Below are 22749 nucleotides of genomic sequence, written 5' to 3' on the forward strand. Positions count from 1 at the left end.
AAGCTGGTGCCAATGACAGATCCTCCTGGCATAATGTGTTCTGTCCCCCAAGGGCAACTCTGAATTCTGTTAGACCTTCTGTCCCTTCTATCCTGCATAAAGAGAGGTCTGCAATGGAAAATGCTGGGAAGCCCTTCTTTGAAATCTTCAAAACAATAAAGATAACATAAAATGTGCTTTATTGAACTAGGCACTGAGCAATTCACTTTATAAGCATCATCTCACTTTATTTCTCCAACCACTAAGTCAGGTTCTGTGAATAGCCCTGTTTTATAGAGAAGGATACTGAGCCTCGGTGGATTCTACAACATTCTCCTTTACTTAGTTTACTTAGGAAACAAAATAAAAGCTGTCCCTTGTATCAATTTTCCTGCCAATTTTCTCTGGCACAGTCAACGTAGAATTATAGTGGTTAAAGAGATAGGTTTTTGCTCATACATAATGCTCACAGCTTGGCACACAACTAAGGAGACAAGTCAAATTTGTTGAGTAGATGAATAGAATAGATTTGATGAATCAATCTGATTAGGAATAATTCTGCAGAATTGACCCCCTCTCCTCCAAAGGCCAAATTCCAGGGATAAGCCAAGCTCTCCTGTTTAAGTGCCTGCTTCATATCACACTCAGTCTCTCTGTAGTTTGCATATAGCATGTGGGGACTGTAAGCATGAGTACTTGGGATGTGGTGTGAAGGAAGGAGGGTTAGATTGGAAATCAGGAATCTGAGATCCTATTCCTGTATCTACCATAATCACCATAAAATCTGAGGCAAGTCATTTAACTTCAGTAGGACTCCAGTTCCTATAAAAGCTTCTGGTTCTTGGTTCCCACTTGAGAAAAAAAAAAAAAAGAGCCTCATCAACAGAATGCTTCCAATAGAAGAAACCAGAGTTTCTTGGCAAGATGGCCAATTCTAGGTCTGGGGCTGGAAATAATGAGTTTGGAAGATTTTGTTACACCAAATAACAGGAAGTGATCAAAGACTACTAAGGTCATGACAAAAGAATCCAGGAGCCACCTTGAAGAGACTCTTGCTGGCCTTGCAAGATACGACACGTAGAAATTTAATGAAGATTTTTAAAAAAGCAACACACTAGGATACATTAAGTATGCTTAAGCTTATGATATCAGAATGATTAAAAAACAGATTTATCAACTTCTGAAGATAAAAGGATGTCAGCTCATTATATTGAAAACTAGAAAATGAAAAGAAACATCAAGCATGCATCCTGCCTTTTTCATCTGAACCATAGTACCAGGTAACCAAAGAGTTGAAGAAAGCAACTCCTTATTAAATTATTCCAGCTAATAAATGAAAATGAATTGATAGAAATAGATTATCCTTTTTTAACCCTTAATTTATTAAATGGATCTAGGCAGCAAGCATCCATGCCAACTAATATTACAAAACAAGAGCTACGCAGACATCATAACCTGACTTATAGACTTGACAAAAAGATCTAAATGGAATCTGATAAAGCCTCCAGATCCAACTGCCAATTTGCAAACAATACAGGAGGCAGAGAAACCCAGCAAACTGCACCATGAATGCATTAGCAACATCCAGACTGTAAAGTAGTACAGGTTAAAGGGGTTCTTCAACAGATATGCTATAAAGGAAAAAAGAAGGAATTGGGGAAGACAGTGATTAACAGAAACTGTAGGTTTATCAAATTACCAAAATAATAATAATAATAATAATAATAGGACTAAGCTAGTGTCTACAGAGGCAAACTTGGATGATAAAGCCATTTAAGAAAATACAGAAAGTGATCATTATAAAAGAAGAATAGTAGTTAACTTTGGAGGGAAGGAGGGTTTTGTGTTGAGTTGAGGAACATGCAAGAACCCGGATGTCTGGCAAAGTTGTATTTTTGAGGCCTGGGCAGAGGTTATAAGAATGTTAGCATTATTCACTAAGCAGGACATTTATTTATGTGATTTTCTCTATTTGTATTTTATTTTGGAATGAAAATATTTTTTTTTTCGAAAGAGAGAAATCAGAAGAATAATTATGGAAGCCATGCCTTGCTCCTGCGCTAAGTATGTTATTTTGGATGCTCTTGAGGGGAAAAGAAAGGGGAGACAAAACCAATTTTATTTTGGTGCACCCACTATATACCAGGAATTTCAAATATGTAATCTCATTTGATTTTCATAATACCCCTTCAAGTATTCACCTCATCTTAGGGATTAAGAAATTAAGTTCCTGTCTCAACATATATGGACCACTATTGGTCCTTTCGAGGTACGACTGATGCTGCAAGAAACACTCTTGCAATGTGGAAGGAAAGAAGGAAGAGAGGCAGGGAGGGAAGGAGAGAGGAAGGAAGAGAAATTGAGACCTAAGGTGAATCACTCCTAGGCAAATAAGGGAGCCTGTTTCCCCAGTGTGAGTGACTCCAAAGCCTTTGTTCTTTCAATGCCATCAAACTGTCTCCCTAGCAAGGAACTCAGAGTTCTATTTAATAATTATGAAAATCTCCAACCCAATGTGCCCCACATACAGAAGCCAGACCTAGTTGCAAATAAGGAACCATTTGCAAATGCCATAGCCTTGATAAATATTTTTTTAAAGACAAACGTCAAAGATAAATGTTAGTATGCCATAAAAAAATACAAACTGGCAAAAAAATCTCAAGGGGAAATTTCATGGTATACATGCTTTTTGAGAGATTTTAAAGTAAACAAGTTGCGGAGTAATCTGTGCATATATACACAAATTGCCTAACAACACACACACAGGCGCACACACACACACACACAAACACACACACACACGCACACATGCAAATGACCATGAAGACAGGCTCTTCCCAGCCTCTTCTAAGTCCTTTCTTAATGCCCAAATCCAACACTGGTTGCTAAAAGGAACTTAAAATTGAACCTCTCTAATTCACAGTTTCAAAAAAAAAATCAGACAGTAAAAAGGATAGTAAGTGAAGGTCAACATAGTAAAAAAGACACAGGCATATTGATAAAAGCCAAATCACCACAGGTGAATTTGAGAGATGGACTCCTACTTTTAGTATTTGAAATTGTTTCGGCAATTCCTCTACTTCATGAAGGAGTTTTGGGCACAAATTTACCAAGATATTGGTATCCAAGCAATAGAAAGGGGTAGGGATGATTGTTTTCTGCAAGCTTTGGTGTGTGGGTATACTAATGAACACCGCATGACAGCCCAGAGATTCTTGAAGATGGCAGTGACAATCTAATCACTAAGCTTTTACCCACAAATACCATCTAAAGCAACAGGATATATATGCAACTGGCTGAGATCCAAAGAAGGAAACTGTGCTAAAGAGAGATAGGCTGGGGGCAGGGAGGGAGAACTTCCTGTCTCAAGTCATGCTGTTCATTATAATGTTAAAAAGCACAGTACTCATTTATTGAGCACCTACTTCGTGCCAAACACTGTTTTGCATGGGTTATTTTGAGCTTTTGTAGCCACACTGCTAGATACGTATTCTTTATTCCCATGTCCTAGAAATGGTAACTGGGAAAATGTACACCAAGTGAGCTGAAACAAAGTGAGGGAACCTTGCGTGGTAGGTAGTGGCACACACAAAGGGAGTGGAATTTCACTGAAGAGGGATGTTTCTGGTAGCTATGGGGTCCTTCAGCCAGCATGGGATTGGTTCAACACAGAAAAGAGGACAAAGAAGAGAACAAGAGCACTAGAAAGAGGACAAGACTAGAGAGCCACAGAAGAGTAGAATGAAAGAGATAGTAAAGATAAAAGTTGAATGGTGAAATAGGAAACAAAGACAGAACACCCCAAATTGGTTGTGCACACTGACTAATGCAATATATAAGCTTCTGTGAAATTGTTAAGGCAATAAAGCAAAGTCATAGAGGGGGCATAATTACAGGTATAGCAAAGATTCAAAGAACCATGAAAACTTTTTGCTAATAACTGTAAAAATTTAGATAATGGCTAAAGTTCTAAATATATACTCTATGTGTAACTTACCAAAACTAACCCAAGAAAAGCTATGAAACTTGAATAATCTCATAAATATTAAAGAAATTGAATGAGTAAAAATTTTCCTAGTTTCATAATTTTCTCTCTCTCTCTCTCTCTCTCTCTCTTTTTAAGCCTTTTACTGTCAAATTAGTGTCTTTGGTATTAATATGTCTGAATATACATCTCAGAATTTTATTTTTGCAGGACTGTCAACCTTCCACCCCAAATTTTCCCACAAAAAAACAAAAAAACAAAAAAACGAGTGGGATCCTTTAAAGAAAAATTTAGTCTGAATCTAATCAATCTGAAGGAAATGAAATCATTATCCCAAAGAGATAGATGCACCCCTATGTTCATTCCAGCATTATTTACTATAGCCAAGACATGGAAACAACCTAAGTGTCCATGGATGGATGAAAGGATAAGAAAATACAATGTATACATAAAAATATATAAATACAGACACAATAGGATACTATTAAGCCGTAAAAAGAAGGAAGTCCTACCACTTATGACAACATGGATAGACATATGAGTGCAGTATTGCTAGGTGAAATAAGTCAGACAAAGACTAATACTTTATCATCTAAGTTATATGTGGGATCTAAAAGGATGAAAAACAAAACTAAACTCATAGAGAACAGACTGGTGGTTGCTAGAGGTGGGGGTAGGTAGGAGAAGGGCATGAAGGTGGTCAAAAGTACAAACTTCCAGTAATAAAACATGTCTGGAGGATGTAATGTACAGCCTGGTGACCCTAGTTAAAAATACCATATTGCATATTTGAAAGTTGCTAAGAGAGTAAATCTTGAAGTTCTCATCACAAGAAAAAAAATGTTTGTAACCATGTAGATGAATGTTAACTAGACTTATTGTGGTGATCGCTATACATATGATGAATCATTATGCTATACACCTGAAACTAAAATAATGTTATATGTCAATTATATCTCAATAAACAAAAAGAATCTCATTAAACAGGGGCCATCAGACAAATCCAGAATGAAATAAATGAGCTAGTCTGTTTAAAGTCAACATCACGAAAAACAAGAAACACACACATGAGGCAAAAAAACAAATGCAAAAGGTAGTCCTTGACTGGATCCTGAATTTAAACAACAACAGCAACCCCACAGCTTTGGGGAAATATGAATATTGACAATAATATACACAGACATGTGCACACACATGCAGGCACATACAGAGAAATGAGGATGTAGTAAAATGTAGTAAAAATGGGGTAAATACTGAGAAAGGGAAGGAGTGTACAGGGTAAACTGCATGATGATCCTTTCAACTTTTCTACAAGTTTAAAAATTTTTTAAAGATCTTATTTATTTATTTGAGATAGAGAGAGCACTTAAGCACAAGCAGGGGAAGGGACCGAAGGAGAGGGAGAAGCAGACTCCCCGCTGAGCAGGGAGCCCAGTATGGGGCTCTATCCTGGGATCCTAACATCATGATTTGAGCTGAAGGCAGACACTTAATGAACTGAGCCACCAAGGCACTCCTATTTTTTTTAAATAAAGAGTGGGGGAGAAGGTAACCCAAGACATTTGAGCAACAGTGTTCCCCCCAAAGCCCCAAATGCATACCAGTCCCAGATGAAGTTGAGTGCTAACAAACTTGCAAGAAACAGGTCATTTCAATTTCACACAGTCTTTCAGAGAACAGAAAGAAGTGTACCATGGCTCAATTCCTCTTATGTAAATAAATACAATCAGAGCAGACAAGAAGAGTATGAGAAAAGAACATTATAGAATAATCTCACTCTGTCAGCGATTAAAAAAGTTAATTCTAACTAAATGGCAAATCAAATCCATTAGAGGATATAAAACAAAGATAAGACAGCAGGACCAGGTTACCAGGGAGGCATGTCTTAGCACTAAAAACAAACAAAACAACCCACTATTGTTTACCATCTTAATAAATTAAAGGAGAAAAAACTATATGATCAGTTCAGTGGACACAGAGAAAGTAGATGAGGACTCTAAACACCTTGATAAGGAATATACACCAATGACCTTCAACAAATCTTAATGCAGAAATGTTAGATGCATTTCTTTTTTTTTTCCCTAAAGATGTATTTATTTGGGAGAGAGAGAGAGAATGAACAGGGGAAGTGGTAGGGGCAAAGAGAGAATCTCAAGCACACTCCACACCAAGTGTGGAGCCTGACATGGGGCTCGATCTTATGACCTGAGCTGAAATCAAGAGTTCAACGCTTAACTGACAGAGCCAGGTGCCCCTAGGTGAATTTCTTTTAAAAACAGGAACAGGATGCCAACCATAGCTATCTCTGCTGAACATGAATTGGAGATCTTAACACCAGCATAGTGAAATGAAATGGAGGAATCTGTGTTACAATATAAATAATTTTTATAAATCTGCAGCTTTGTCTAGCTTAGTACCTGGTCTCAATGACTATCGGTCTCCAGGTGTCCCTGTGCTAGCTCACCCGCTATATAACCAGATTCACTGACACGTGGCTTCTTTTCTAATGAAATAATCTATTTGTAAACTATGATATAGGTTATCAGGAAGGACAGGAATTCACGTTATTAAATGTACTCTTATTTTCAGCCAAGGAACTATTATTTGCAAATAAACTAGCACTGAGAACATTTTGTTGAAACAGCTCATTTGAGGATTTTTATCCCAAGTCGCTCAATATAACCCAGAATCATCTTTCTTTGCCATGCTGTTTGGCTGCCTGGGATTTAAGGTCCCTTTACTTTCCTTAAACTATTTAGCAGTATATTCTGTAGCAGTCACTACATTTAAAACCCTGAAGTGGGATCCCTGGGTGGCTTAGCGGTTTAGTGCCTGCCTTCAGCCCAGGGCATGATCCTGGAGTCCAGGGATCAAGTCCCACATCAGGCTCCCTGCATGGAGCCTGCTTCTCCCTCTGCCTGTGTCTCTGCCTCTCTCTCTGTGTGTGTGTGTGTCTCTCTCATGAATAAATAAAATCTTAAAAAAAAAAAAACCTGAAGCTCTTGCCACTCTTGGAGACAGAGTTCTCTTGATTCTTCCAGGAATAAGTGACGAAGTATCCTTCATGCTACTTCACCCCCCAACTACAGTATTTCTAGACACCACATTGAGCTAAGATCCAGTTTCATGACTTTTTCAATGCACACTGAAAAGCTGAATTTTTGGCAATTTGCAGGGAGGAAAAAAAAAAAAACAGCTCTAGATTCAAACTAGTAACATTTCATCAGGCAACAGGAAGCCCCAAAACCAAAGTAAATCCTGAGATTGAAAAAATTACAGAAATCATTCTGTATATTTAGAAGCAGTATAACTTGGTTTTCAAAAAATTTGGAATCTGATTTTAGATCCAACTTTGTTTCTTTCTCCTTCCTCATTTGCATAATGAAGACAACCCAGGACCAACCCCACTGGGTTCTTAGAAGACTTACAAGAGATGTGTGTCAGGCTCTTAAGTATTTCTCAAGCTCTTTAAGGTAGGAAATATTCAATAAATATGTTTGTATTATTCTGTGATAAATCCAAACAAAAAATAGTTCTCAATAATAACATATTTCACAGATTTTCAACCAGAAAAAAAAAATCCTGATTTGGTAAAGAAGCATTAAAATATCACTAGGTATGTGATTTGATTGGCTTGGCTTCTTTTTGTATCATGTCTGACGATAATGCTGCTTTTAGAGAACCCCCATTTTCCCTGTGACTACATGAGCTGCAACATTCTCTTTCTTGAAAAAGTGAAGCAATATCACCTAGTCGGAAATAAGTTTAAGATAGTGTATACTGTAGAGTTTGAAGTGAAATAGCAACAGTAAGGTAGAAGGCTTATTTAGGGAAGTCAGGAGGTAGTCTGGCTATATTGGAAAAATGACAGCATGCACTTTTTGGTTTGGTTGTTGTCCTCCCAGGGACACAACTCAGTTGAACCATATGCCTAACCGAGTTGGACCCCGTTACAATGAAGAAAGTGGCAGAAGGGAACAAAAGATATTGATAACTCCTATACATTTACTGAATATGTTTCATGTATGTTCACTCAAAATGCAAAGAAGGTATTATGAAGCCACAGCCTTCTTCAGGCACACACATGCAGGGATCCCCAGACAGCAAGATAAAGGATTTTATAAGAAGCAAAACAAATTGTCTCTCTTGATTCTGTTACATCCCATATCCTTATTATCTTTCCTTTGTTCTTGCTCAAATCACCATATTTTACACACACACACACACACACACACACACACACACACACACTTCCTAACTTAGGGGTTCTAATATCTTACCAACATTTTCTGCATTTAAAAAAAAAATTTGGTGGTGATTAGGCTCCATACCTCAGTGGGTTAGAGCACTGTCTTGTAAAAACTTTGGTAGCATGATACAGAAGGAATCTTTTGACACCCTGCTGCTCAAAGTGTGTTCCCCGGTTGTACACCTGTAACTAATACAACATTGTGGGTCAACTATACTCAGATGAAACATTTTAAAACACACACACAAAAAAACAAGGTGTGTTCCCCAGACTAACAGCATCAGTAGGCATCACTTGGGCACTTATTTGAAATGCACTATCTGAGCCCTGTCCTAAATTCCTGAATCCGAATCTGCATTTTACAAAGATCCCTAGTTGCTTAATTTACACAGTAGAGTTTGAGAAGCTGGGCTTTGGCAAACATGAAACAAGCTCCTTGGTACTCTGCCATAGAGTTGTTTACCTTTCACTTAGAAAATCTGTAGCGTTGGACGCCTGGATGGCTCAGTCAGTTAAGTGTCTGCCTTCAATCAGCTCAGGTTGTGATCCTGGGGTCCTGGGATCCAGTTCCACATTGGGCCCCCTGCTGTGTGGGGAGCCTGCTTCTCCCTCTGCCTCTGCCTCTGCCTCTCTGTCTCTCATGAATAAATAAATACAATCTTTTAAAAATAAAAAAAAATAGTGGACCTGTTTGCAAAGCCCTAGTAGAATTGTATTCAGTGCTAGCCAGTGAGAAGATGGTCTGTGAGAATTTCCTAGAGAGATCAGTGCTGCAGGAGTGCAGAATGAGATAGGATTCCTCCTCCATCATTTCAACAAAAAGCAAACAACTACATACAGGCAAACAACAAGAAATCATTTTAATTAAACAACAGAATGACAGTGAGCTCACTGAGCATATACAATTGAATTTAGCTTCCAGAATATTGACAGGACTGCTTGACAGTCTGGACAGATTTTGAGGATAATTTTTCCCAGGATAACGGAAGATGTCTTCCCTCCTACCCTTGTGATTGTCTTATTCCAATTACACATATTTCAAAATTAAGCCATTCCCTAGCTTTGAATCATATTCCATTGTCTTCCTTACATTATTTCCTTCCCATCTCTATCAACAAAAGTACCTTACAGGTAGTCTGGCATGACAACCTTTTCTGGAATATTCCTGAGATGCAGAGATCAAACCTTTGTTCGGAATGTTATGACAGAAGGACCACACTTCTCTGTAAATCATCCCATAATCTAATCTCAATAGATCTAGCTATGGATCTATTAGGATAAAGCCTAAACACTGGGATATTTAAGAATTTATTTTTTATATTAAGTCAAACGTAGCCCTCCTGCTCATCTACGTACTGGTTTTCATGCTGTTCTCTAAAGCAAAAGACAACAAAATGTATTCTTCTTTTATGGGATGGATGACAGCTTTTAAACGCTTGGTGAGCATTTCACCTGTTTCCCCAAACTGTTTATTTTTCAGGTTTCACATCTCTGTTTCCTTCAATCACTCTTCAAAAGATTTATGGGTCAGACTCTCAAGTCTGCCTGAGGCACCCGCTAAATGCCAGGTCCCTTTTCGAAGTGTAAAATGATCAATTCTCTGAAATCATTCTTGCTACTCCAGATTCTCCATGTTTCGCTAGAGCCAGCCACAATACTTGGAATGTAATCTGTGTAATAACAAAGATTACATTGGGACTCTTGGCGCCCCTTCCAATGAGCACAGTTGAAGACTGTGCTAACCAACTTGGTTGGTTAGTTGGTTCTATTGTTTTGTTTCCATACACTCGGTCAGATCACCCTGAATTCAAAATGACCTTAACTCACGTGTAAACCCCTGGGTCTTTATCACATCAACAGATGCTAAGCCAGCTTTTGATGAGCTCTCTTCTGCCATCAATCAGTTAAGCCTATACGCCTGACTTTACATGAATCTGTTAAGTTTCATATGACTGGGCATTCCAGGCAATTGAAGCCCTAATTCTGTTTCTGCTGTAGTGGGCATTCTTTCCATTGCACTCACCATATTTCATGGTCCTCCTTGGGGTATAGATTCTTGCTACTTTTGTTGCTGTGACTTTAGGAGGTCAACCAACATTAATAGAGAACCTAAATCATGCCAGGCTTTGCCCAAGAAATGATCACATGTCTTATGAATGCCTATTTCCCCACTGACAGAGATGCAGCCTGACATATGTTCTTTGGAGCTGCATTTTTCTTCATGTTAATCTTCTGACCACTTAGCCTGGGTTTTGTTAGGCTCCCCCACCTGCCCTAATTCTTCTATTCTTTTTTGGGATTGCCTGTCTGGAGGACATCTCGTAACCTGTCTAGGGTCCCTTCATGCAGTCAGAAAACCTGAAAGCAGAGAGACAGTAAGTTATTTCAGTATCTTCTCCAACAGGGAGACCAGACGACTTTAGAAGAGCACATTAGTTTTTCACACTAGCAACCCCTCTTTGGCCACTTGAAACACATCCTCGCTTCTCTTCTGGCCTTCCATGGAAAACACCACTTGTTGCACTTCCTTCTACCTGATGGTCTTCACCTCCTACAACTATGCATACCACCTCCCCTCACTGCCTTGTCTTCACCGAGGCAGTGGCACCCAAAATTTGCCATCCAACCTTCCAGTTACACTTTGAAGTTTAAAATACGTCTGCTTTTAATGTATAATTTCATTGGTTCTAAAACCTCAGGTGCCTCCACCTTCTATTATTCCTCAGGGAGGTGGTAATATAGTTATTTTGTTTGGTTGTTTTTCTCCTCCTCTAACCTAGAAGGCTGAATTTCAGCTACTTTGTGTGGTGCTTATCATTCTCTAATTGTTACCATCCCTTTCTAGGTTATATGAGGAACCTGAAAAAAATATAAAAATATTTGGCAGAACAAACTGTCTTGAGTTAAGTGGTTCCCAAAACTGGCTGCATATTAGAATATCTTGGGGAGTTATTATTTTTTTTTAATCCTGACACCAGCTCTCAGACCAATTAAGTCTGAATTTGCAGGGCTAAGACCCAGTTAATGAGTAGTTTTTAAAGATTCTCAGGTGTTTCCAAAGTGCAGCCAAAGCAGAGAACAATGACTTCAGCCGAATGGGAGAAATAGGCATCCTGAATAGGATGGGACCTGGAGAAAGAAGGAATGGAAGGAATTTTTTTTTTTAAATAAATTTTGAGCATGGCAGTTCCTAAACACTATTTTTTTTAAAGATTTTATTTATTTATTCATGACAGACAGAGACAGAGAGAGAGAGAGAGAGAGGCAGAGACACAGGCAGAGGGAGAGAAGCAGGCTCCATGCAGGGAACCCAACACGGGACTTGATCCTGGGTCTCCAGGATCATGCCCTAGGCCGAAGGCGGCACTAAACAGCTGGGCCACCGGGGCTGCCTGGAATGGAAGGAATTTTAATGCCTACTTTTAGGACCAATTGTTCATGACACTGGAACCAGCTATATCCTAATGAGCAATGTAAGGTATATATTTTTTTAAAGTAAAATATGAATTTGGTCCTTGAAATGATGAAATGTTACAACAGAGAGAGCCTACTCCCCCGTAAATAATCCCATAATCTATTCCCAAAAGATCTAGCTATGCATCTAGCTATGCATTAGACCTATGAGGATAAGGTCTAAAGGCTAGGATATTCAAAAATTCATTCTTTACCTTAAGTCAAAGTGCCTTTCTGTACATCCACTTACTGGTTTTCATGCTGTTCACTAAAGCAAAAGATAAGACAAAATGGTTCCTTCTTAATGACTGTACAATGATTGCTGGTAAATTTGATATTTTGCATATTTAGCACCATGCAGGAGTGATTTCAGGATCAGAAAAGGTTTTACAAAAGCATGTCAGCCAGATGTCCAACTGGTGGTAAGTACAGCCACTGGAGTTTAGGTGAGTGGAAATGAAACTCAATTTCATGGTGGTTAGCTAGCTTGCTAGTGTTTTTCCACTGGTGGGACAGCAGCAAAAGGATCTCCGTGGGGACGCCTGGGTGGCTCAGTGGTTTAGCACCTGCCTTCAGCTCGGGTCATGATCCTGGAGTCCCAGGATCGAGTCCCACATCAGGCTCCCTGCTAGGAGCCTGCTTCTCCCTCTGCCTGTGTCTCTGCCTCTCTCTCTCTGGGTCTCTCATGAATAAATAAATAAAATCATTAAAAAAAGGGTTTCTGTGGACCCTTTTTGCTGTCACCCATCCGTGTGTCATTTGTAGAACACAAGGGGGTGGTCCCGGGGTGATGAGAGACTGCAGATGTACCACCACCAACTGTTTAACTGGTCACCCACACCCAGTGGCTGGGATTTGAGACAGATTGTATCCTTACTGGATTCCACTCTGCCATGATTCATATCAAAATGAGGCTCCAGGGCAGAAATAGTCACAACTGGCAACCACATGTAGCCTCAGAGCATCTTTGTTTACTCTGCTGCTGGGGGTGGGGGTTTGGGGGTTGGGGGGGAATCTACAGAAACGAGTTGCTTTGCCTAGAGAAGCTACAAATATGTTCTAAGCTTCACTTGACTGAGTCACAATGCCCTCTGGCATGTATGATCTTTATTATTTTCTTGGCGAGACATGGGCCATATTCACATATTCAGAGGATGCTTTCTAACCTAGCTCATTCACAACCAAAGGCTCCTTCAGCACTGAGTCATCACCTCAAATAACTGATTTCTCTTCCCAGGAATGAAACCAGTGACTTTCATCCATAATTTTCTTCCTCTTCTAACAACTCTTCACAACTATATTTCCACACTCACTTTTTTCTTCTGCATTTAGACCGGAAAGTAAATCTGGTTTGTTTCTCCTAAAACAAAAACGCACGGCTGGCAAGCCAGCTATTTTGAGTAGCGACTGCACAGTTCAAAGGCAGCACACCCAGAAGTCCCAGAGCTGCCAAAGCACCATTTAGTCTTCTCATTCCTTCCATGCAAGAACTAAGAGTTTCCTCCAAGAAGCCAGCTCCATGATGCTGGGTCAGAACAGACACAAAATGGAATTTAAGATGAAGGGGGCGGCACTCCCAGGTCTTCTCTGACTCACGAACCAATACGAGTCAATAAAGTGCATGAGGCATGTGATCAATACACAGAGTGGGTTTACTGGATGGCGTGAGGCCATGTTATTAAGGTCACAATAGGTCTAAGGGGAACCAGCTGGCTGAGATGTTCTGCTGGCAAGTTAAACATAGACAGGAAACCGCGTGTCTGATACTGTAAAAAAATCATTTGTCTTCCTGCCAGAGTTAGGCCTGCAAACCAGAGGCTGTTTTCATGTAAAAGAAATTCTACAATGAGAGAGGAAGGAATGAAACCCTGTTGCTACTGGGAGCCCCTCTCTCTCTTCTCTCAGCCTCTCAAGTTCAAGGGCATGCTAACTGCAAAAGTCTGCATGTAGCTGCCACATCAGCAGTGAACACACATTGGGTGGCAGGCGACATCGGATGGTCTGCTTCTCTGTTTAACCACATCGGTTGAACTTTGAGTCAGAAGTGGTTTCTAGAGTCCTCGTGTCTAAATTGACTGCATATAATTGATGTATTCACTGATAGTTCCATCCTGTTTAACAAAAAAAGCTCAGGTAGAGTAGGGAAGGAAGACAAGAGAAGTAAAAGTAAGGTGATGGAATGAAGACAATGAGAAGACAAATGCGGAACACAGGCAAGCAGGGGTGTTATCAGTAGACACATACTTGCTAGAAGCCCAACTTAGTTGGTATTGAACGGGGATATACCAAAAAAAGAAAAAAAAAAAAAAACAACCCACAATCTACGTCAGGAGCTGAGGTCTGTTTTTGTAAATGAAGTGTTATTGGAACACAGCTGCATCCAATTGTTTATATGCTGTCTCTGGCAGCTTCCACAGCAGAGCGGCGTAGCAGGAACAGAGAGACTCGAGGGCCCACAAAGCTAGAAACTATTTACTAAGTGGTCCTTTAGCAAAGGAGTTTGCTGACCTCTACTCTATATGCTTCAAAGTGTCCTTAAGATCAGAAACAAACAGGACCCCATGAGGGAAACACTCTTTCTAAGGGGGGCAGCTGAGAGAAATTTCTCCTGGCTTCTTCCTGAACAGAACAATGCAATGCAACAGTTTCCCCAGCAGTATTCCTTACAGTAAACATATAGTCCTGATTTCCCTTCTCAAAGCTCCTTGCTCATCTGCCTACATCCAATGATAAGATATCTGAATCTAGGGGAGCAGTAGTCACCAAACAGCCAAAGTTTTATTGAAGACTTGTCTCTGCCAGGTACAACTCTAAGTCCCCTACATGGACGAAGTCATTTATCTTCACAAGAATCCTGTCCAAAGAAGCGTTATTTCTATCCCTATTTTTCAGAGAGGAAAGCAGAGGTGAAGTAGTTCACTCAGGGAGAGTTTATAAGTGGTGTAGTGGGCATCTGCACTCATCATCTTACTGGGGGAAGGGGGGAACCATGAGCTTCCCAAAAGGTGAGCATCCTGCTGGCCATCCGTTACATTATAAACATCATTTCTCACAAATTCACGAACAGCGTAAGCCAGAGATGGTACGTCTTGCCAAAGATTTGTTGAATAGTGAGTCTGTACTTCAGTTCAGTGACTGGTCCTGTATCCACAGAAGAGGCGGCCTCTTATGTGAGGGGTGCAAACTGCCATGGCTGTACACCTGACAAAAAAGCATACACCCCTACACACCCGACCTGACTGTGGAAGACTGAGGGAATTCCCTGAGGAAGAGACAAGATTCTCTGATTCTCTGTGGACAAAAGGTGAAGAACCAACTGTGAGATCTTGGGAAATTCATGCCACTCTCTGGAGACACACTTCTTTGTAATAAGTAAAATGAAAAGTTCAGATGAGCTTATTTCAAAGGACTCACTTCAGTGTAAAAGATTATGACCCCGAAAGAGGCAGGAGATAACAAATGTCAGGAAGTGGAGAGAAGGAAACTTGTTTGCACTGTTGGTGGGAATGTACATTGGCACAGCCACGAAACAATATGGTGGTTCCTCAAAAAATTAAAAGTAGAAATACTATATGATCCAGCGATCCCACTTCAGATTAAATAACCAAAGGAAATGAAAACAGGATCTTAAATATATATCTGCACTTCCATATTCACTGCAGCATCACCTGCAATGGTTGAGAAACAGAAACAACCTAAGTGCCCATTATTTGGTGACTGGATAAAGATGTAGACTATATACACACACAAACACGATGGAGTAATATTCAGCCCTGGGAAGAAGGCAGTTCACAACAACATGGATGGACCTCCAAGGGCATTAACTGAGTAAAATAAGCTAGACAGAGAAAGATAATTACTGCATGGTATCACTTTTATGTGGACTCTTAAAAAAAAAGTCAAACTCATAGAAAGTAGAAAGCCTTCACAGGCTGGAGAGAAAGAGAAATAGAGGTTGATAAAAAGGTAGAGCCTTTCAGCTAGAAGGTGAATACGATCAGAAGATCTAATGTAAAACATGGTGAATATAGTTGGTAATGCTGTCTCATATCATCGAAATTTGTTAAAAGAGTAGAATCTAAAGTCTCACACACACACATAAATATGTGAGGTGATGGCGGTTATTAACTGGATGAAAGGAATCCCTTCATAATTTCATAATGAATGTGTAAACATTTAACATCTTACAATTCTATTTGCCTATTATACATTAGTAAAGCTGGAAACAATGCTGAACATGTCAGAAAAAAAACACTAGGGGTGCCTTGGTGGCTCAGTTGGTTGAGCATGCAAATCTTGATTTCAGTTCAGGTCATATCTCAGGGTCACAGGATCAAGCCCTGTGTGGGGCTCCACACTAGGTGGGGAATCTGCTTGGGATTTTCTCTCTCTCTCTCTCTTCCTCCACCCTTTACCCCTCTAAAATAAATAAGTGAATATTCAAATATATATGTGTCTCTAGGAAACAAGACCGCATACCTGAGAGTGGTTAGCACAGGTGACCATTCCAACCCAGTGCAGTGATCATTGCTGCTAATGTTCTAATTATTCTATGAATTTCCACAGCGTGGGTGCTAAACAAGGCATCAGCTTGCTAGCTCTTCAGTTAAGGAAGGGGCTGGGTCTCTAGCCTTGAAACTAGACTTTTTAAAATTCAGGACTTGAGTTTAATGCTAATTCCCTTTCTTGCAGAGCCATAGTGTCTCTCAATTTCCAGAATGAGAAGTTCACAAGTCAGAGGGAAAGGTGGGATGGCCAGGGGTCCAGTCATCTGGGAGCTGGAAGCTCCTATAAGTCACCTTCTTGTTTTCCACATATCCAACTCTAGCAAATGATCGTAACAGACAACTGAGGAACAAACCGATTTAGGCAAATTCTTCTTAATGTTACTATACTACTTGGCCAGAGCTCCCCAGGGCTACCAAAATCCCCTCCTCAGTAGACCCAATTCAGAACCACATCCGAAAAGTGTTCCCAAACATCTTGCTTTGAGATGTATCAGGGGACAATCCCCCAGACAGATGAACATAAACACTATCATGGAAACCAAAGAAATGTTACCTAAAAGGTGTTTGATATCTACATGCAGCTGTTAGCACCAACTTTGTGGAGTATTTATAAAAAAAAAAAAAAGACCTTTACTATCACTGTTGAAAGACACCCACAATTCACTGGCGAGTTCTGCTACATGATACATGAATGGACTGAATACAATGACTTTAGCTCATTCCCAAATGACCAGGTTTAAGGCCAAATGTATTTCTCTTGGGCTGATTAGCTCAGCAAGTTACCAAGCATGAACTTCACAAGGCCCAGCTCTGGTACCATGTTCAGCTGGGTGAGTTCACACCAGTGCTTTTCACTTCGGTGTGCAAATGAATCACCACGGACATTGTTATAGAGCAGATGCTGGTGCAAGAGGTCCAGGAGGCTGTGTACATCTGACAAGCTCCCTGGTAAGGCTGCCCCTGCTGGTGCACTAAGACTTTGTGTATGAAAGGTTCTCACCATTTGGAAGAGTTGTTCTCCTTGGCACAGTGTTCCCCTTCCCCAGCAAGGAAAGAGTAAGCCAGACTCTGTACTGGCTACTGTGCTGGGCTCTCCCAGCATCACCCACCTCCTTTGGCCACCACCCCCGCCCCAGCCATGCCAGGCCAGAGGTCCCACTCTCAGCACGAGGAGGTCAATGGTGGCACAGCCACTCAATGAGAAGGCACATGGCCCAAAGCGAGCCTTCTGCTGAGAACAAGTATCGGGAGTGGATTCCTTCAGCAAGGACAGTGTGACTGCCCTGGTCACTGATCTGAGAGGTACTTGTGACTTTTATTTAGCTGCCTCCTGCTGTGATTCTGAGTCAAAACAGGAACAAGGTGCCTAATTTGTAATATCATCCGGCCATGTAAGGGATGTGGTTCGCTTTGATTAGAAATCCTAGACTCAACATGTTCCCCTTGCCTCCATGAAGGCGTGTGGAGGATGAGACAAAACACGCCCTCTGTGTGATACCCAGAGGGGTCTGAACACTCTGCTGGCATGCCATGGTCAACCCACAACTCTACAACCTCAGTCCTGGTGCAGACCTAGGACCTAGACGCTACACGGTTCTACTCCTCATCTCAAGCAAAAGTCCCAAATCCTGTACAAAGCCCTAAATAATATTAGCAGCCAAGAGTGACTCCTCCCACCGTACTGGGCACAGATGTAAATGCTCTGCGTGCACCCATCTATTCAACTCTGCCAATGCCACCTCACTCCCACCCCGCCCTTTCATTCCCATCTCACACACAAGAGGACTGCAACATAGAGATATCAGGCAACTGGCCCAAGGTGGCAAAGCTAGCAAGCAGCGGAATAGGCCTTCAATGCTGGGAAACCCATCTCAGGCTCTCACTCTTGACCAATCACACTACACGGTTTCTCTCTTTCCTAAAACAGCAAAAATCACCCCCGTGCTCAGGGCCCTGCAAATTAAGGATCTTTGCTGCCCTGAGAAACTGTTTATGGAATGAATAAAACGGAGTGGTTGTGTTGGATTCTTAAAGGTTCAGTGGGAGCTGAATAACCGCACACCCACACTGTCTTTGCAAAGTGGGTATCTGCAAGTCAACAGAGCAGCTGCTTACTCCAGATTCCCCTCCTCCCACATTCTATGCTCAGTCTAGAAGCCTGACAGATCTCCTCTAACAGCTGTCACAAGCCCATCAATAAGGATTCTCACTGGAATTTGAGGTCTGGGTGAGTCCAAGGGGCATTCCCTGACTTCTCAGAATTCTACATAGCACCTTTTGGCCAAGGGTCTTTCAGAGAGAGACAGGATCCATTCTCTCGAATGTCAGCTATCATGAATAAGAGCACTGAAAATAAAGATTACATTTAAAAAGAAAATCTTGTGGCTCATCTTTTTCCCTTAAGTTTTTTTTTTAAATTATTTATTATTATATAGAGAGATTGAGATTGTAGGAGGCAGGGGCAGAGGAGGAAGAAAGAGAGAGAGAGAATCTCAAGTAGACTCCCCACTTCTGAGCACAGAGCTCTATTCAGGGCTCGACCCCAGGACCCTGAGACCATGACCTGAGCTGAAATCAAGAGTCATGCTCAACCAACTGAGCCACCCAGGGGCCCCTTCCCTTGAATGTTTAAGAAAAAAGGAAGATGTAAGTAATTATTATTCACTGTGTTTGCAGATCAGAAATCTGGCAATGAGAACAGAGCACTATATAATACAAATAGAGCATAAAACACTTTAGAGTGTTTGTGTTTAACATTTTATTTGACTTGGAGTGGAGAAATAAAGATTGCTTCAAGAGATTTCATTCCTCAGTGTAAGGGAGAGATGGTGGCAATAAGAGTGGAAGTGGGTCCTTAAATATTGCTAATTATGTGGTATTTTAGGTAGGGGAACTATCCCACTGCAGAAATGGGAAATGTCTAAAAATCAAGCATTCCCTGGAGCATTTTAGGAGACTCTGAAGTCATCCAAGCAACCAAGTCATCAGCTCTGCTGGATTTCCTGAGCTGTACAAGGAGAAATGCCTTTATGCTGATTATCTCGCATCATAAGGAAAGAAATAGTCTGATAATGAGGAAGAGGGAAAATATAGACATGGGCCCGTGATTATCACCTGAGTTGAAATACACTGAAAACTGAAGTCATGAATAGCTTAAGAGCTTATACTAATATCTATACTAATATCTATTATCTCCAACTTATAGGCCATTTATTAACTTTTGTTCCTTTTGGGTAAAATAAACTCTTACATTGTAGATAACCCAGTAGACAAAAGGACAGAAAAGTTTTAAGAATGGTAATAAACTTGTTTGGATATTCTGCTATTAGAGATTAATTCCTTTGGCTTAAGCTGGGAGTTCTTTGAAAAGGTGAACTACTTGGGGAAAGAAGATGCTATGTCAGGATATCCAGTGTTACCATGTTTTAGTGTGATTTAATACAGTTACATCTTCCCTCCTAACTCAAATACATAAGAGAAATGAAAGAAAAGGAGTATTTACAGGATGACAAGATAGGAGGGAGAAGTGATTTTAGAAAGTGTGGTGCCGACAAGATGACTATGTCTTACTTTGTACACTGAATAGTTGGCATCGGTAAGGGGTTGGACAAAAAAAGCAGGGAAATGGCAATAGGTGAAGGACACAGAGAGAGAAAAAGGTGGGTGAGCAGTGCTATTGAGTACCACACACAAAGCATGAGACATCGTTTTCATAGTTGGGATATACATAGTAGCAGGGATAGTGTGTAAACCTAGAACTTGTGTTCTAATACTTTAGAGCTTTTTTATTGAATACTTTTTTTTATTGAATCAGACCTATTTGGGGCTAAAATAATCTTTCCCCACTCTGAATTTACATTCCTAAAACCAAGAGAATATTATTTTCATTATCAGACTGGCAAAATTAAAAGGCTTGTATCTCCAGTGTTAAAGAGCCATGGATATCCACATACCTAGATATCTTTGTGGGGAGAACAATTTAATAGTGGTTATCCAGATTTAAAATGTGTTTAACTTCTGACCCAAAATTTCATTTCTAGAAATCTATCTTACAGAAATATTAGCACAAATGTACAAGACATTTTTACAAAGATATTCAATGTAGCGTGAAGTGGAAAAGCAGAGACACCTAAATAATCTACCAACAGGGGAATAGCTGAATCAATCAGAGAAGATAATCCATATTATGGAATTTCTAGAAAATAGTTAAAAGGCACATAGTATATCCATATATATTGTTTTGTTTAAAAGGAGAAGCAAAAGTGGTTGGGTGAAAAAATATTGTCAAATAATATTTATTGTATGCTCAACTATTTGCATTGAAAAGTGGATGAATGTATGAGATGGATGGATGGAGGGAAAAATGGATGGATGGATAGATGAGTGGATGGACAGATACGTGGATTGAGGAAGAGTCAGAAGGAAGAAGAGAGGGAAGAAACAGGGAAAGAGAGGAGGTGAGGAAGGATAATATAAATGAATGATAGAGGCAAGTATGCATCCAACAGACTATCCATGCTAGTTATCTGTCAGGTCAGGAGATGGGATGAGGTTCATGTACCTCCATTTAAAAATTCTTATATACTGTTGGACTGTTTCAATTTTTGACAAGGAGCATACGCTATTTTGTAGCTAAAATCACTGAATTGTGTCTTAAATCGAAGGAGCTGTGTGTGCTCTCCTTTTAAGCTGAGCGAATCCTGAACTTCAAAGATGGAGGATCGAATCTAACCTTGCCTTTCCCTGCCTCCCTGGGTAAACCCTGCCTCCCTGGGTATCCCTTACATGCCCTCTGCATTTCAGTTCTTCTCTCAGAAAGTATCCTTCAGCCAAATCCTAGGAACATGTACACAAAACCACTTGAGTTAATTCAAGGTAAGTCTCCCCCCAGTATCCAACAGCTTCCTCCAATCTCCAGACAAGTAGTTTTCACATTTGAGTGGCATCAGAATCACCTGGAGGGCTTGCTCAAACACAGACTGTGGCACCCACACCCAGAGTGTCTGCTTCCATAGTCTGGTGTGGGGCCCCCAGATTCTACGTTGCTGGCAATTTCTCAGGTGATTCTGCTACTGCTGCTCCAGGGGTGAAGAACCACCGCTGCAGGTTGAAGGTGAGCAATAATGTGGGCTCTATAAGGAAGAGGGGCTATGGGCCAGGACCAACCCCGCACTCCTTAAGCATCTTGTCCTGCCCGGTGACTAGGTTCCTAAACCACAGAGTATAAACTCCCTCTCCGGGCCCAGAAGACGGAGTTGAAGACCAGAGACCATGGACAAGGGACACAAGACATGAACACAGATAAGCTGGGCTCCAGACTCTCAAAGGAAGAAAACTCACCTTCGGAGAAGATGATGTAGTCGTTGCACTCGTCGGAGCTACAGGAACACATAAAGAAAGTCTCCCCCAGCACCTTCTTTTCCTTCATAATGCACTTCGAAGAGGCAGCATCCTCGAGAACAATTCCATGGTAGGTATCCTTGGGGTCATGGCAGAGCGTCTCTAGTGTTATGTTCTCATCGTTCTTTCTCCTAGGGTGCAGAGGTTCATGGCAGGGAGACAAAAGAGATAGAATGAATGAAGAAAGCCTGGACAGAAGACCAATCTGGACTGTATTTCCTGCACAAAGTCGTTCAAACAGTGGCAGCTGATTCCTGTTCTCCAACGGTAACACACTGGCCTCCAGCCTCCTGTGCTTTTCTACTCATTTCAGTTTTTCTATTGCGTATTCTCAAAACCCATCTAGGATTGGAAACATGAAGACCTTTCTTGGGGGCTGTCTGACTAGAGCACTTTACTACATGTTAAGTCCTAAGGAAATCAGTAGAAAGGAAAGCATGGTAAACTGAAGACCACAAGGTCCTCGGAGTTAAACCTTCTGTCCTGAAAGCACTGCCAGGCTCATGCTGCCTCCCCAGTTTATCTGACAAAATGGGGGTCACATCTAGCTGAATTGTTCTCAAGGAGCATTCCGGGAAAGTAGCTGCAGTTCCCCGGGTCTGTTTGCTGGGCCCCAGCATGCTCTGTGTGAGGGCGTATTCCGTATCAGCAGCTGGCTGTGTGGACAGAACAGAACACACTTCCTCGATGAAGCACTGGAAGTTTTTTTGACTCACAGAAAGGAACGGAAGAAGGAAAAAATGAAAACACATGGGAAAGAACTGCAAGGTGTTCTTTATTTGCAGTTCAGTAAAATATTTTATGCTGTCATGAGCGAACTGCTTCTACGTTTACTAGCCCTTCACATCACGTAGCTGAAGCCTAACTCAGCTAAGGGCTCAGAGAATCTCTCATGTGGCATTTTGCTGAGGCCCTAGAGAGTGCTCAGTTGGCTCTATGAGTACATTACATTTAAAAACGACATGACTAATGCCCACTAGTATAATTGCAAAACCAAAATAAAACTCCAGTATCCTTGGAAAAGTATATTATTCTCTGCCTCCTCCAATCTGCTTCTCTCATTAACTTGCCATCTTGGATGACTCCATCCAACACATCCAACACAGAGGTTGGTCTGACCTCTTTCCTCCAATCTCTGACCTTTTCAGATGCAATGTACCTGTTGTCTTGAACGG

General features: G+C 40.9%; 1 protein-coding gene across 3 annotated transcripts in view; it reads right to left on the reverse strand.

Annotated features, from left to right (window-relative positions):
- Positions 1 to 22749, reverse strand: part of TGFBR2 (transforming growth factor beta receptor 2) — an 89166-nt gene that overhangs the window by 27136 nt on the left and 39281 nt on the right. For all 3 annotated transcript variants that reach the window (XM_041733584.1, XM_041733585.1, XM_041733583.1), the window contains exon 3: positions 21515 to 21705. In XM_041733584.1, coding sequence (XP_041589518.1) covers positions 21515 to 21705 — 191 coding nt within the window. The remainder of the gene's footprint in view (positions 1 to 21514; positions 21706 to 22749) is intronic.

The sequence above is a fragment of the Vulpes lagopus genome, chromosome 19 (assembly GCF_018345385.1).
Source record: "Vulpes lagopus strain Blue_001 chromosome 19, ASM1834538v1, whole genome shotgun sequence".
NCBI classification, from domain to species: domain Eukaryota; kingdom Metazoa; phylum Chordata; class Mammalia; order Carnivora; family Canidae; genus Vulpes; species Vulpes lagopus.